Source organism: Grus americana, chromosome 2 (assembly GCF_028858705.1).
Source record: "Grus americana isolate bGruAme1 chromosome 2, bGruAme1.mat, whole genome shotgun sequence".
NCBI classification, from domain to species: domain Eukaryota; kingdom Metazoa; phylum Chordata; class Aves; order Gruiformes; family Gruidae; genus Grus; species Grus americana.
The window spans coordinates 50,505,190-50,520,955 of NC_072853.1; the positions used below are offsets into that span (position 1 = coordinate 50,505,190).

General features: G+C 42.0%; 1 protein-coding gene across 3 annotated transcripts in view; it reads left to right on the forward strand.

The window, feature by feature from the left end:
• The first annotated feature begins 1,131 nt into the window (after positions 1-1,131).
• Positions 1,132-15,766, forward strand: part of SS18 (SS18 subunit of BAF chromatin remodeling complex) — a 46,194-nt gene continuing 31,559 nt past the window's right edge. For all 3 annotated transcript variants that reach the window (XM_054815987.1, XM_054815988.1, XM_054815989.1), the window contains exons 1-3: positions 1,132-1,477; positions 4,650-4,726; positions 6,016-6,100. In XM_054815987.1, coding sequence (XP_054671962.1) covers positions 1,409-1,477; positions 4,650-4,726; positions 6,016-6,100 — 231 coding nt within the window. In that variant the 5' untranslated portion in view covers positions 1,132-1,408. The remainder of the gene's footprint in view (positions 1,478-4,649; positions 4,727-6,015; positions 6,101-15,766) is intronic.

Here is a 15,766-nt window from a genome sequence, read left to right on the forward strand (position 1 = left end):
CCAAAGGAGTTAGGGCTTGCGGGGAGAGCCAGGCACTTCAGCCAGTAACAGCTGAGGAGCAATGCACTGAGGAAGCAACAAAATTCACGTTTCGTGGTGTGGCATCACGTCACCGAGTAGTGTCCCATCAGCCGCAGCAGCACACATGTCTGCCAACCGCAGGAGCAGCCATCAGCTTAAAGAAGGCCATAGTTTGGGAAGGAGACGGCACTCACAGCCCGCAGTGCGGCACTGAGAAGCACACAGGCTGAGCAGGGGATGTGCCCGGGAAAAAGCAGATTTAAAATGCTTTAGTTGGGGATTTTCAACTTTACTGTACCATTACCCTTTGAAACTCTCATCCTTGGAAAGTATAGTCTTAGACTTTGCAAACTTGTATATGAGGATCTGCGGTGAAACCGAGATTCCCTCCAGTGGCCGCACTGTAAAAAATCAAGGCTGACTTTAGCATTTTCAGCGTCTATAATTTATTTAAAGTTGCAGCAGCAACTGCTTCTCCTTGCTCCGTCTCGTTCTCACGACAGGGAAGCTGCGGCCGCCGAGGTCGGCAGGGAAAGCCGCCCCGCACCAACGAGCCGGGGGTCGCACAGCGCCAGCTGCTGCCCTCCTCCAACTTTTTCCTCATGGTTTGTCTCCCCCCACGGCCACCTGTCAACGCTGGCAGCGGCGGCAGCACAGGCGCTGCTCAAGCAGCGGCACCGCAAACGGCAAAAGTGTCACGGCGGCGGCGGCAGCACCTCCCCCGGCGGTTAGCACCGGGTCCGCGCCTGCCACTCCCCTCGCAGGCCGAAACCGCCGCGGCCCGGCTACGGGAGAACAGCACCGGCCACCGCCGCCACCTCTCGACGCTTCCCCGAGGTGGCTCCCCCCGCCCGGCCCGGCGCTGCCGCCAGAGCAGACTGCCCGGGTGCAACCAACTGTCGCGGCGGGTAGAGGGGGGAGGAGAGCGCGCCGCTCGGCACAGCCGGAGCGCGTCCCTTGTAACGTGCGCACCACAGCGCTCCCATCCCCCCCGCCGGCCGTACCACTTCGTTGCCTGTCCGGCGCTGAGGCGCGTTGGGCAGGAACGTACCAACACCGCGGAGGGAAAGGGGTAGCCAAGAGGGTCGCGTGACAAGGGGAGGTTACGTTCAAACGACGCAGCGCCGACTCTCGGTCCCATTGTTTTGGCCGAGGGTTGGAAGGCGGCCCCGGCCTCATCGGGGCTCCCCCTCGCAGCGGGAAGCGGGGAGGAGCAGCCGGTCCTTCTTAACCCTTCCCCGGCAGGACGGGGATGGGCCGTCCCGCTGGGCAGCCGCTCCGCCCCCCGCGTTCTTCCCTGGTAGCTGCCGCCTCCCGCCGCTGCTGGGTCCGCGGGGCGCGTGAGCGGGCGGGTGGCGGGGCGGACCCTCCTGGTTAGCGGCCCGACATGTCGGTGGCGTTCGCGGCCCCGAGGCAGCGGGGGAAGGGCGAGATCACGCCGGCCGCCATCCAGAAGGTAAGGGCGAGAGGCAAGGAGGGGCCGGGCCCGGCCCGGCCCCGGGGGCTGCAGCTGCTTCCTGCCGCCGGGCCGCGCGGGGAACGGGGTGGCGGCGCCTCGAAGCGCCAAGGCCCCGGCTGGCGCGGGGGGGGGGACCGCGGCCGGGCCGCGCTTGCCGTGCTTGGGGTACGGCTCGGCGGGGGTGGCGGCAAGGCGCTGTCTCTCGCGCTTCGGCGCTTGTTCGAGGGTCCCGGGCGCCGAGCGGGCGGGCTGCGGCGGGGCGCGGAGGCCGCGCGGGGGTGGGGGAGCGGCCGGAGCGAGTGCGGCCGATGGCCTTGGGGGTCCCCGGCTGCCTCGAGCGCTCCCGGGGCTCCCCCAGGGCCGTGGGCGTGAGCTAATCCGTAAGGACTCGGCCTGGCGCGGTGGGGAAACAGAGGAGTCGAGTAACTCCTTCCTGTGAGGGCTGCCTGTAAGTCGGACTTCAGTCGGGTTGTTACTAAAGTCTGCCTAGCTCTGCACTCTGCCTCCGCGGGGTAAGCGGCGACTGCAGCTCCCAAACTTGATCCTCCGGTTTGTAAGGCTCCCCCTTGCCCCCTAAACTTTGAGCGTTATTCAGGAAGAACATTATGGTCGGAGCCAATGACAGCGACTCCGGACGACTCCATTTAAGCTTTTGTGGGAGGGAGCAAGTTAACTCGCTAAAGCAATCCGAAAAGCATAACCAGGATTTGTGATAATCCACGATGCTTTGTATCAGCAGAAGCAAAGGAGCGTGTTCAAGTTCAGTGGTAACTTGGTGGTATTTTGAAACTTAAGACTCGCACTGTTATTGGTGTAAATAACCATGAATCAAGCTGATTTCAGAGTACTACAGGCTCCTTGTGTAGGAGCCTTTTGGGTAGATATAGGTACCCTGTGATTTAGTAAAGAATGAGAGTGTCAACAAGGTAGGCGTTGCAGGGATTGGGACCTCAGAGAAGACCCCAGAGTTATAATGGACACCTCCAAGGTAGTGTAGCAGAAGTCAGTGCTTGAGAAGTGTAGATGAAAAATACATACCCACTGGGTGGAAAGCTGCCTAAAGGTAGTCAGTAGAGGCTTCAAGTCACTGGGGTGCATATAGAGAATGCAGGCAATTAAATTTTTCTTGTGCTGTAGTCAAACCATTAATTTGATGGTGGTGTGCCAGCAAAACTCTAGTATAGTTAAAGCTGAAGGATCTTTGTAATATACGTAAGTTGTCAGAAGCCTTAGAGGTATCTTCATCCAGCTGGAAACTAAATTCTCTTTTAATGGTAGGTATTTATAACTCTTTCAAAGAACTATGTCAATTTTGTATCAGCTCAATCAAACTTGTATAAAACAGTGGCTGCAGCCCTGACCAGGATACAGTTGTATTCCTTCTTGTTTGCTTTTCTTTTGGCCTTAGCATTTCTTTTTTTTTTTAACCCCCAAAGAGGTTAACCCCCCAAGCTTACATGATGACGGTGAAGAATGCAACTAACTGGGAGTCTGAAGGCCTACCTGTCTGCTAAGCTTTAAGTGTCTGCTGCCTTCCTCTGGAAGGTGGGAGACATTCTGAGGAAAGCCTTGATTCAAGGCTTCCTTTGCAAGTGCTCTCTCTGACTTTGCTACCAAAGTCAATTAGCTCCTTTTTCCTTATTTTTTTTTTTCTGGTGAAAATGGCCACTGTGTTTCTTATAAAATTTGATGTTGGTACATGTGAAATGTGTCTGTATAGCACTGTGTTTGTGATCTTCAGAGTGTGCAACTACAGTTCTGCTTAGTTTCTGAGGCTCAGACAATAACTCAAAATACTGCAGTTCTGTCTGTGTTTAATGCCTAATGACAGTGTTTCCAGATCCAGCAGTTTCAGGCAAAATAATTGCTCAGGGATTGTTCTAGTCAGTTCTGGTGAATTATTGGTTTGATTTCAGGAGGACTTGGCTGGTTGTCTCATTCTTACATGGATAGAAGTCCTGAGTGGACTGCATGAGGTTTCTGACTTCATACCTTTTTTATATTAGAGATGGATTAGTCAGAAGAAAAAAAGTCAGCACTTTTTTTTTTTTTTTCTACCTCTCTATAGAATTTGTTTAGGTTGGATTTCTAGGGAGGTAAAGGTGATGTAGTGACAGTGTTTGTGCTTTCCTTGTAGAAGCGTGAACCTTTTGGCTAGTCTCAACCATGTTTGGAAGAAGGCAAGAGTCTTGGAGATGGTTAAGATCTGGTTAGTTCTGTGAAACTCAGCAGCTGAGTACAGTAAAGGGCTCTAAACTAGCCTTCCACCGAGAGGAAGCAAAGGGATGAATCAATGCAAAATTTTCCATTTGGCAGTAAATTTTCCATTTAGTTGAGTTGACTTGGGTAACTTGGCTGGTAGCTCAGATTAGCCATGGTTCTGCTGACTCTTGTCTGATCAGAGTGTAGGAGGGTGGTTAAAAAGATACGAGTGTGGGGATGTACAGCTCTAGGAAACCAGGCTTTATTTTATTTTTTTCCCGTTTATGTAGCTTGGAACACCTTGAATTTTTGAGCTTTTTGTAAAAAGCCATGAGATCTGTAATTTCCCATAATTTTAGGACTACTTTTTTTTTCTTTTTTCCCAGAAAAGTATAATTGACATATGTTAATATTCCTGGATGCTTCTGAAGTATAATAGATCTATTGTGCCTGTTATACAGAAAACTTATAGAGTACGGTTTAGAGATTTTTAATGTAAATATGACCTAGCTTTCCGATGCATTTCCTTGAAACAAACCTGTGCAGTATGCTCAGTTTCTATCAATAACAATTTCAATGCCTTTTATTATTAAATTTTTGAACAGTTGCAGGCTTCAGAAGGAGAAAGGAAATTTGGGGCATAAATTTTTAAGTAAATCTCTTTGTAGAGATCACAATGAAGAAATACGAAAGTTTGAAAACTTCATAAGAACTTGGTGTACAACAAGCATAGGTATTTGAATGGGAAGCTTCACAAATGTAGCTATAATAGTGACTTGAAACCCTTAAACCGAAAGCTGTAAAACTAAATGGGGGGGGAAGATAATTGGTTTATGTAGAACCTTCTGGAATACTACTTTGTTTGCTTTTAAAAACTCTGAGAAGAGGAGCAAGACTCAAATTTATCTTAATTTTTTTTCCATAAAGAACATGAAACTTACTCCAACCTTCTTTTTTATCGTTTCAGATGTTGGATGAAAATAACCATCTTATTCAGTGTATAATGGACTATCAGAACAAAGGAAAGACATCTGAATGCTCTCAGTAAGACATTAATACAAATCTACTGCGTACTGGGTGATTTTCCATCTAGATCACTATTCTTGATTTGCTTAGCTCGCCTTGTACGAGAACTGTGCTGTGAAGAATAGGAAAGTATTGCGGCAGATACTACACTTAAAATTGATTTTTGTATTTGCTATATGACTATCACTTCTGTCACTGAAATGTTGCAACTTGACTACTGTGAGTTGATACCATGATGATGACACTCATAAAAATGAGGACTGTATAACCAAGATCTATTTCCTCTGCATCATAATTATACTTTGGGAAAGAAGTAGTTTTCTTCTCAAACCTTTCAAAATCATGTAGGAATGGACCTTTCTTCCTGATGACATGTTTAAAAACTACCTGTTTACCACTTGCCCAAGAACAAGCTTGTCTTAAAAGTTTAGCTTTCCAGAATATCCCATGTGGACTTGCTGTCTAGTGGTATCTCTGGAGAGTGGTCTGAGAGAACTGTGGAAGGGGTGAATTATTGAGGAAGTATTTTCGCATTACTCTTATCTGGCATAGGATGATCATGGTACCCTTGTCGTCAGACAAATGCTCAGTTATGTGACAGATGGGGCATCACAGTATGGCTCTTGAGAACTGGTAGTCTGGGGGGGGCACGAGTGGGGGTCATAAATGGTAGGTATTTTTGCTTTAAGGGAATGCTTTTATTGTAGCACGGTTACTGTATCAAGCTGTATGCGAGCCTGTAGTTATGTATTCATGATCTGTTCCTGCTTTCAAGGTTGTTATTGTGACTGTGGGCTAGTTGTTGAGACCTTGGAATATGATTTTGTAGCAGAAAAATTATTCCATAGCAAATTTCCAAAGTTCAAGGTCCTGATGAAATGGTTGTACTGCTCTTGGTCATGATTCCCATAAATTTGTGATATCTTGCATCTGGGGACATAATAAAATGTGCTCTCTTTCCTTAGTGTTTGTGATGGAAATGACCACAGTCATGCACATGTGTCTCCTGGTGACTTAGTTTGGGGCAGGAAGTGAAATAAGTGAGACCACTGTCACCCAGCTTTAGGTTTTCATAGCAAGACAGAAGTTGTAGAGAAGATGCAGGCACAGATTTGATGGAGACATTGGGAAAGATTGGGTAATAGTTGAGACAAAAGGCTTGTGATTCCTAGTAATGGTACTCTTATAAGTCTCTTGAATCTGTTTTTACAATAGGTAACTTTCTTTACACGTGTAGAATTAAAGTAAATTCTCATGTTACTGTATTAATGACTTAAGGTCTGTTTTGCTTTTGTTTATTTTGATAGATACCAGCAGATGCTGCATACGAACTTGGTTTACCTAGCCACTATAGCTGACTCCAACCAGAACATGCAGTCTCTACTTCCAGCAGTAAGTACAAAATTGTGTAAAAGTAGGGAATAGATTTCATTTGGGTTTCTGGAGGAAAAAAACCAAAAACAAACAGAAGTGTTTGAGACAACGTCCAAACATTTAGCCTCTGATTTACTCTACAGTGAATACAAAATGCAGTGTTGCTTCATGCTATATCGGGAGTCTAGTAATCTCACTGCTTAGGTCTTACTCAAAATTCAGCTTGCTTAATTGAAGACTGATAACCTGTGCACTGCATATTTAGTTCAGAATATCTGGCCTGCCTGATAGTCTTAGGGGTTTTTTTCTCAACTAAGAACTCTAGTGGTGTGGCTTTTAGTCAGCTGCTACAACAGTACTCTGGTTTTCCCCTTACGCTAGGGGAAGGTGGGGGAGTGGGGTTTTTGGTTTTTTTCTCCCCCACTGTAATATCATCCATTCTTTTGCATCAGTGGAATGAGGTTGGGTAAATCTCTGTTTTTCTGTACTCTATATGAGTCTCTTAAATTCTTTATCTCTCTTGTATATCAGGAAGCAACCTTTTTTTAAGGTGGATAATGATAACATGCAAGAAATAAGGTTGCAAAGGTTTAACTTGAAACACTGCATTGCTTTACAAATGAAGGATTTCTTGGATAATAAATAGTTACTATCTTTTTTAACCTCGAGTTTTCCCAATCTGTATTCCTGAACTCTTTATTTTATAAGATACCTCCAATTTTCCCCTCTTTCCATTGTTTATGGAGCAGTAAGAAAACATACAACAAACACTGTCTGTTTGCTTTTTGTGTTAATAGGAAAGCTTGGGGAGTTCATTGTGAGTAACACAAGGAAGTTCTTTGGTTTTGGGTAATAAGACTTTTCTTGAATTAATATAGCCTTGATTCATTTCTGTAATATGAAGCTAAAAAGAATGTCTATAAAACAGCCATTCCTAGATACTAGTTTTCACCAACTGAAATTGAATTACTTTTTCTTTGGTCTCTGGAGAAGTGTTCTCCAATCATTGCTACTAGCGAAGCATCCTTTCAAGTTGGTACCTAGAGGACTATAGAAACAGTGCTTCATTATGTCCGACCTGTTGTGCCTGTAGAGGCTTCTCTTTTTATAAATCCATGCTTGTAGCTGAGGGGGAGGGAAAGAAGCATTTAAGAGGGCTGTGTGTATTACTCAACTAATATGTTTTTGGAGGCTTAATTCATATCCTGGTTCTGATGACAACTGGAGATGAATTTGACCTTATCCTAATCCCTGGTGAACAGCTCTGTGTTCTTCCGGTTGAATGTGGTGACATTCTGTTTTTAAAAGAAAATGAAGATAGGGCTGGCAAAGACTTGTGCAGATCAGGGCTGAGGTGCATTTGTGATCTGGAATATAAGGAATATTCCACAGTAGTGAGAAAATAGCATAGTGGGTTTTGTTTGGGGGTGGGGAGGAGTTCCCTTTGGACAACTGAGCAGGGGTAATAGAACGGTAGCTTCTTAGTTTTTCTTTTAAGCTAAAATACAAGTGTTTGGTCTTACCTAAGTGTAGATGCTCTGATCTACCAAGTCAAATCTTTGAAGATTTGCCTGAAATGTGGTAACATAATTGGATAAAATGTTTTTTTTCTTGGGATTTTTAGAAAAATATTCTTTAAATTCTTGCTATTATCTCATCAAATTTTAGCCAGAAGAATTTGGAAATGTGAGCTCTGCTTTTTTCAATGCAAGATAAACTGCTTCAGATTCTCTTCCTTTATTGGCTTTTCATTTAAGAACTGATGAGGCTCAAGTTGACTTGGAAGTATTATGTTTCTGTTCACCATGCTTCTGTGTCAGCTGTTGAACAGTCTTACTAAATTCAAGGGTTGTGGGTGGCAACAGTTAAATATGGAGCAAGATAGTATGTGTGTAAACATCTATTTTTAATAGTAAAATATATCAACTTTATGATATTACCATTGCAGTAGTTTTCCACGTAACTTAGGAGGGTTTGAGACTGAACAGCTTGTGAAGTTGGATTATATCTGTTTTATATCTGGAAGGCTGTTTCTCCTAGCTTACTATATTTTTGTTTAAATTTTATCTTTTTTTAATCAGATAAATATACTAAAGAAATTTCAGAACTTAACTAGTAGTTTTTATAAAATGTTTTGTGTGATAAAATGAAGTTGGAAAGAAAATACTGCTGTTAAGATGGCATTCCCACTGAACGAAAGAGCTAAATGATCGGGTTCATTGAGGTTTTTAATGTAAGTTAAAATGACTTGGACCTGATCATAACTTCATTGTATCCTCTGACAGTAGTCCTTAGACTTAATGCTTCATATTGCTGGGAAAAATGCTTGTAGGATGTTCTCCCTCACATTTTCTGTCAGGATGACTCAAGATAGTTACTGCCTCCTTCCTGTCTTTTGTATTGGACATAAAGGTTGGATTTCATAGAATCATAGAATGGTTTGGGTTGGAAGGGACCCTAAAGATCATCTAGTTCCAACCCCCGTGCTGTGGGCAGGGACACCCTCCACTAGACCAGGTTGCCCAAAGCCCCATCCAACCTGGTCTTAAACACTTCCAGGGATGGGGCCTCCACAACCCCTCTGGGCAACCTGTTCCAGTGCCTCACCACTCTCACAGTAAAGAATTTCTTTCTAACATCTAATCTAAATCAACCCTCCTTCAGCTTAAACCCATTACCCCTTGTCCTGTCACTACACTCCCTGATAAACAGTCCCTCTCCAGCTTTCCTGTAGGCCCCTTCAGGTACTGGAAAGCCACAATTAGATCTCCCTGGAGCCTTCTCTTCTCCAGGCTGAACAATCCCAACTCTCTCAGCCTCTCCTCATAGGAGAGGTGCTCCAGCCCTCTGATCAGCTTCGTGGCCCTCCTCTGGACTCGCTCCAACAGCTCGATGTCTCTCCTGTACTGGGGCCCCCAGAGCTGGACGCTGTACTCCAGGTGGGGTCTCACGAGAGCGGAGTAGAGGGGCAGGATCACCTCCCTTGACCTGTTGGTCACACTTCTTTTGATGCAGCCCAGGACACGGTTGGCTTTCTGGGCTGCAAGCGCACACTGCTGGCTCATGTTGAGCTTCCCATCAATCAATACCCCCAAGTCCTTCTCCTCAGGGCTGCTTTCAGTCCATTCCTCGCCCAGCCTGTAGTTGTGCTTGGGATTGCGCCAACCCAATATTTCTTAATATTAAAAAAAAAGTCAGCTTCTGTGCCCCTGTCCACATCTTGTAGAATGCACTATTCTAATCAAATGACTGTACGTACTTTCAGAAAGTGTAGTGTTGCCTGTAGAGAACAAGGTAAATCTTACATTAAACAAAAGTATAGTGGACCAACTGTGTTGTGCGGGCAAGTGCTTCTGTAAAGGGGAAGTGAGGAAAAGGTGAAACAGGTGAAGCAGGCTTTGCAGGGTGTGGGTGAAGGGAACTATAAAGACTTTGAAACTCCAGTGCCATAACAAAGCTCCTGTTGTCTTTGTATGTGTGGTAACTGTGGACTATAAAATTATGACTTCTGGGGTAAGAGGCTTTCCTTCACGTCAGAAGGCGAAAGAAGTGCCGGGTTAATCTTGAGTCAATCAGTCTTTTCTCAGCCATGTGAACAGCAGCATTACTATGGACAGGGCTGTTTTGTCTTCCCAGCTGGATGAGAGTTGTTGCTAAGTCTGCGCATAAAGTTGATGCAGCTTTTTGCTGCCTCTTTCCAAGGTATGGCAGATAATCTTTCTTGGACAGCAGTGGAAAGTCTGTTTATCACCACCATATGGGATAGGCTAGCTTCCCAAAAAGGGCTTGTGTGGTGAGGAACAAAACACTCTTGCATTCTTTTGATTTCCACTGGTGCTACTTTTGAGGGAGGCGACAGCAAAGTATTAGTCTCCTTGAACTGTAGAGTATAAAGATGCAATTAAAACTGGTTACTGGAGCTTCCAAGAGAACTCCCAAAAATAGTAATGAAGTATTATGTGTGTTTCTAAACGCATTAAATCTCAAACTGTAGAATGGGCCTCTTACCCTCCCTGTATTTAATTTTTTGGTTTTTTTGAGAGAGCGTGTCTTACTGACACTAAAAAGTTATTGCAAACTATTGAATGAAAACAGAATTTTTAACTTGGGCACTTCCCCCCTCCCTCCCTGTATGTCTTCATTTTGCCAAATGTTTATAAGAAAACAACCCATGATCATCACTGTATTGAGAAAAGTAGAGGAGGTTTTTTTGTCCTGCACTTGAGCCTTTTCATTTTGGCATTAATTTTATAACAGGCAAATATTGAGGTCTGCAGGAATTATTTGATTGGGAATTTTTTTGGTTTTGTTTTTTTTAAATGCAGAAAAAGTGATTATTTTCTTCCAGAGTTTTTATTACATAATACAACTTGCCTTCTGTGAGCATGCAAAGCACTTGATTTTGGTGTGTATTTCAAGCATGTGTTCAAAACAAATGGTCATGACTATTACTCACTTCTATGATGTACCAGTTTTCTTTTATACTAAAGTGCCAGTTTCTTCCAGTAGCAAGCTAATTTCTGTATGTGAAGTGACTGCTAAGAAAACTCATTGTGTCTGAGTTGTAGCAAAATGTGCACATCTCATTAAATTATTTTTCTTAATTTCATAATATTGGAAAGTTTATTAACAAACTTAAGTAGTTTTTTTCTTCTCAAAATAATGCTTTTTGTAGGACTTGTGAAATCCTTTAATCTATGCTGTTCCCGAACTTGTCATGCAGATTAGGATGGAGTCCATGCCGTTTTAGTTATAAAACATTTCTATGTAAAATGGTAATTGCTTTTTATAAATACCCAACATCAGTACCCACTGAAATGCTGGTTACTTGGAGAGAAACTACTTCAAGAGGTAGAACCATTAAACATCATTACTATTGCCTAACTAAAACTTTTCTTCAAGTTCCTTATTGGCAGACAATTGTTTATTTGTGTTTTGGCTTCGGTTTTTTTTGTTGTTTTTTTTTTTTTTTTAGCTGCAGAGTTCAGTTGGCTAAATAGGAGTCTTCAATGTAAGAATGGTTTTACTCAATCTGTGGAAAGTCTCATAAGATCTTAAATACCCTTTAGTACTTTTCAAAGGAGTGATGTTTAATATTTTAATGTACTTGTGATTAGTTTGTAGAAACAATTCAGAGTCTTAGGAACTGAACAGTGCACTCTGCTTTTTTTAGTAGCCTTTATTCTGAACATAAAACTTGTCTAAAATATTTATGTTAATTGAATTACCTTGATACTGCTTTTTTGGAAAAAAAAAGGGCAAAAAAAAAAAAAGGGAAGATGGCATCCAGAAAAAAACATTATGGCTTAGTTTTAATAGCTTAAATAAAACTTGCAAATAAAACTCCTGTTACTGAAGATGAGAGGAATCCTAAATTAATAAAATTCTCATCCAGTTGTGTAACAAATGCTTGAGAAAGTCTGATATTTGTGGTAGTATAGCAGAATACCTGTTAGTGGTAGCTTCTTTCTTGCCAATCACAGCTGGCATTGATCTTTAAACCTCTGGATTAATTCAGTGTATATTGCATGGTAGTATGTTGATTAAATTAATTTTAAAGCAGATACACAAAGCAGTAGGGTATATTATGCTGTATTAGCCTTTCAGAACACAAGTCCATGCCAAATTCAAGTTCAACTATTTGTAAACTGAAGAAATAGAGAACAGAGCAAAATAAAGGTTGAATGTTACCTGACAAGAGGCAAGTGAGCTATTAGTCAGAAAGTGGAGCTTGGATTTTGAAGAATAATTGCTCTAATTAAATGTTTGTTAAACAGTTTTCAAAACCCATAATAATTTTTAAAGACTTTTAAAAAGAGAAACATTAGCTAGCAGATTTTTTGAGAAAGGGAGGAAAGATGTTGCATTCATACCCACCATATTACTCAAGTACAGTCAAAGGAGGATTTCTAGACCATGTCTGTAACAGTGATTGTGTTCTGCAAAACAAATTTGAATGCTTCTGTGGAATTTCATGTTAGAGTAACTTAACCAAAAGAGTAGCTTTCCTGCTGCTCTTTAAATGAGAGGCAAGTAGGTTTCCACTGTGGTTGGAAAGGGTAAATGAAGTTTGGCTTCACATTCCTGTGTTGTTATTAGAAACTATCAAGATAGTGCAAATCCGTAATTGATAAAAGCTAACCTATTTGTGTATGTATCCTTCCTGAAGAACATAATTTCTTAAATTATTCCCTCCTCCAGTGCTTCATACTGTACCTTTTTGTTTGCTATATTGATTTTGCATAGCAAAAAATATTTCCTGTGTTTCATGAGCATGTGGGGTGACCCTCTTTTGCTAATAGTCTTTAGCTCACAGTTAGTTAGGCTTTGTCACTAAAGAATGGGAAATGTAGGATACTGTCGTGGTTTTACCCCAGCCGGCAGCTAAGCACCACGCAGCTGCTCACTCGCTCCCCCCATCATCGGGATGGGGGAGAGAATTGGAAAAGTTAAAGTGAGAAAACTTGTGGGTTGAGATAAAGACATTTTAATAGGTAAAGCAAAAGCCGTGCACACAAGCAAAGCAAAGCAAGGAATTCATTCACCACCTCCAATGGGCAGGCAGGTGTTCAGCCATCTCCAGGAAAGCAGGGCTCCGTCATGCGTAATGGTTACTTGGGAAGACAAACGCCATCGCTCTGAATGCCGCCGCTGCCCCCCCCCCCCCCCCCCTTCCCCCAAGCTCCTTATAAACTGAACATGACATCATATGGTATGGAATATCCCTTTGGTCAGTTTGGGTCACCTGTCCTGTCTGTGTCTCCTCCCAACTTCTTGTGCACCCCCAGCCGTCCCGCTGGCAGGGCAGTACAAGAAGCAGAAAAGGCCTTGGCCCTGTGTAAACACTGCTCAACAATAAGTCCATAGAACAAAAGCATCTCTATATTATCAACACTGTCTCCAGCACAAATCCAAAACATAGCCCCACACTAGCTACTATGAAGAAAATCAACCCTCTCAGCTAAAACCAGGACAGATACTTAGGTTCATGTTATAGTACCACATTACGGTAAGAATTCAGTGTTACTGCTGTGTTTGAGTGATCTCAGAGACTCAGCACTTAGAACAAAATGGTAAATAAGACTTTTCCTGAAGTTGTACAGTATTACAGGTCTGTTAGAGATGAGATTTAATTCTTTATTGCTGTCAGTAGCCTAATTCTAAGGTATGACTGCAATAACCAGTCATAAACGCAGTGCATTATGATCTAGCTGTGTAAGTACTTAGAGAGGTCTAGTGTGTTTATATCACTTAATTGTCTTTGCTCCAAGGCCATCATGTGATCATCTGTATTTTCTTTCTTTGAGGCTGTGGATGCTGTTTGACTTGTGACCTCTCAGTGAACATTCTGATTGCCTACGGGTTCGTTTTATGTACAAATGTGGTTATAGGATATTAACCAAAAGAGAATTAGTTTTACAAATAGCTACTCAGATTTTTTTTTTTGGTGGAGCATGAAAGAACACATTCATTGCTTATACCAGGAAACTGAAAAACTACTTGTTATGGGAAGGAAGTCTTGGAAAATTATCAGTAGTAAAAGCTTTTTAGAAGACTTAAAGGCAAAACATTTCCTAAGATTTAAGTTTTGTGGGTTGTTTCTCCCCTAGCCTATTTGTTGAATCTCTGTAACAACACCAGTCCTTGTGTTGGTAGTGTTTTTGGGGGCTAATAGTGTCATCCTGCTTTAGGAAAAGAGAATTGGGTATGCCGCATTTCTAAAAGAATTTTCAGATTGTGGATCCTCTGTTTATCCATGTATGCAATGGCCTTACAATAAAAATTGTTTTTCGAGGTTGTTCATTTTGCTCCAGAGAGGCTTTTAAATGTTGGAAAGAAGTCTGACTGATGTTTCAATTTCCTTTCAACAGTAATGGTTATGCTGACATAACCAGAGCCGTACTCTGGTCAGCTGCGTTTCTGCTGTGTGATGTTTTAAAGTTGTTGTATGATGAACCAGTCTGGAGAATCAGTCCAGATTAATTAGGTGGAAAGGGGAATATTTTTGTTCTGGATTAGTTCAGATTAACCGCAGGTCTATGTAAATGGCTGTGTTGGCACAACTGAAAGGGGCTAGTATTGGGAAACAGAGAGCAGCTGGAAGGAGCTTCTTAAGCCAGCAATTGTATTTACAAAAAAAAAAAAAAATTGAATAAGGGAATTTTAGTTGTTAGCATGTTAGGAGCAAATTCATAGACCACTAACGTACTTCACTTTAAGAGGATCACTCTTAATTTCTGTAAGCTACTCTGCATGTATTGCTAATCAGGTGTGTCCACATGGGGAGCTAGTGCACTGTACACAAAAAACCTACTTATGTTGCCTACTAACTTCTGTGGCTGATTTAGAAATCAGTAAAAATAGCAGCCAATTTGAATAGGAATATGTTCTAGAGTGTAATTCTTTCATACCTGAAGGTGTGATTTGCCTTTCTGTAGTGCAGTATCTGCAGAATAAATACCTATTTCAACCCCAGACAGTTTGATGAGAGTTGTACCAGGCAGTCTGGTAACATAGATGCTGAGTCTTTTAGCCTGTATGGTTTTGCTCTTTCCCCGATGAAATGCTCTGAGGGTTCTGCAGGATTCTTGCTGCTTTAATTGAGTTTACATAAGGTGTTCTAGATGGAATAGAGGTGGAATTTTTCTCTTAGGCTACCAAATGCAAGCAAAACCTGTAAATATTGGACCAGACATTAAACTATCTTAAAAGCTGAAGAAGCAGGAGGTAAACAGCTGTGGAGCAGAAAGCTCCTGCTTTTGAGGACAGATATGAACTGCATTTTATGGGGGAATTAATAGAGTACCTATGAAGTTGTCTAGTTTCTATAGCTCGGTGTTCCCCAAGTTAATGTCCACAGTTAACTTATTCCTAGTCACTTAAAACTATCTGAATTCGTACCAGATTGTTTAACTTGTGATTTAAATAATTTCTAGTTACATCAAGTAAAGAATTTTGAGTGATTATTTTTAGGAAGAGCTATTGCTATGTGGACATTAAGTATTTTAGGGTTAAATTTTCTGTTTGTTAAAATGATGCTAAAGAATACTTGTACAGTGAAATATTTTTATATAGAGAGATAGGCGATTTGAAACAACTAAAGATTCTAATATCCTGTTTAAGTATTACATTATGCACTATTTTAACACTTTGTTCAAATACTAAGAGTTTCTCTGATTTTTGAAGATACTGATGTAAATCAAGATTTAGAAACTGGTTGTAATTGTGAATTCAGAATTCATTACCGCTAGTGTCACAACTGGTGTTCCGACAGTGAGAGCGCAAATTCCATTTGTAATTAACTTTACTACTTAGACATGATTGTAAATGCTTTTCAAGTAGAAATCCTACCTACCCCCAAATATTACACTTGCTGAGAAATTATATAGGTTCTTTATTTTTTTCATTTAAGATATTCTCAGTACCAGAATACCCTGCACCTTGCAGAAGAAGAATTGTAACCCAATAAAATAAATCTCGCCTCTTTTGAATCTCAAAACCGTATTCCTTTATGATCTTATTTCCCAGCCTGACACCTCAGTAAGTACTCTGCAGGTACCATCACCACCTATCAATGGAGTGCTGCTCTTGGAGACTGCTGCAATATTAGCAGGGCAGGGTACCTCCTGGGATGGGGTATTTTGCTTTGCACAAAATGGTATTTGAGAACTGAAAACCAAGATA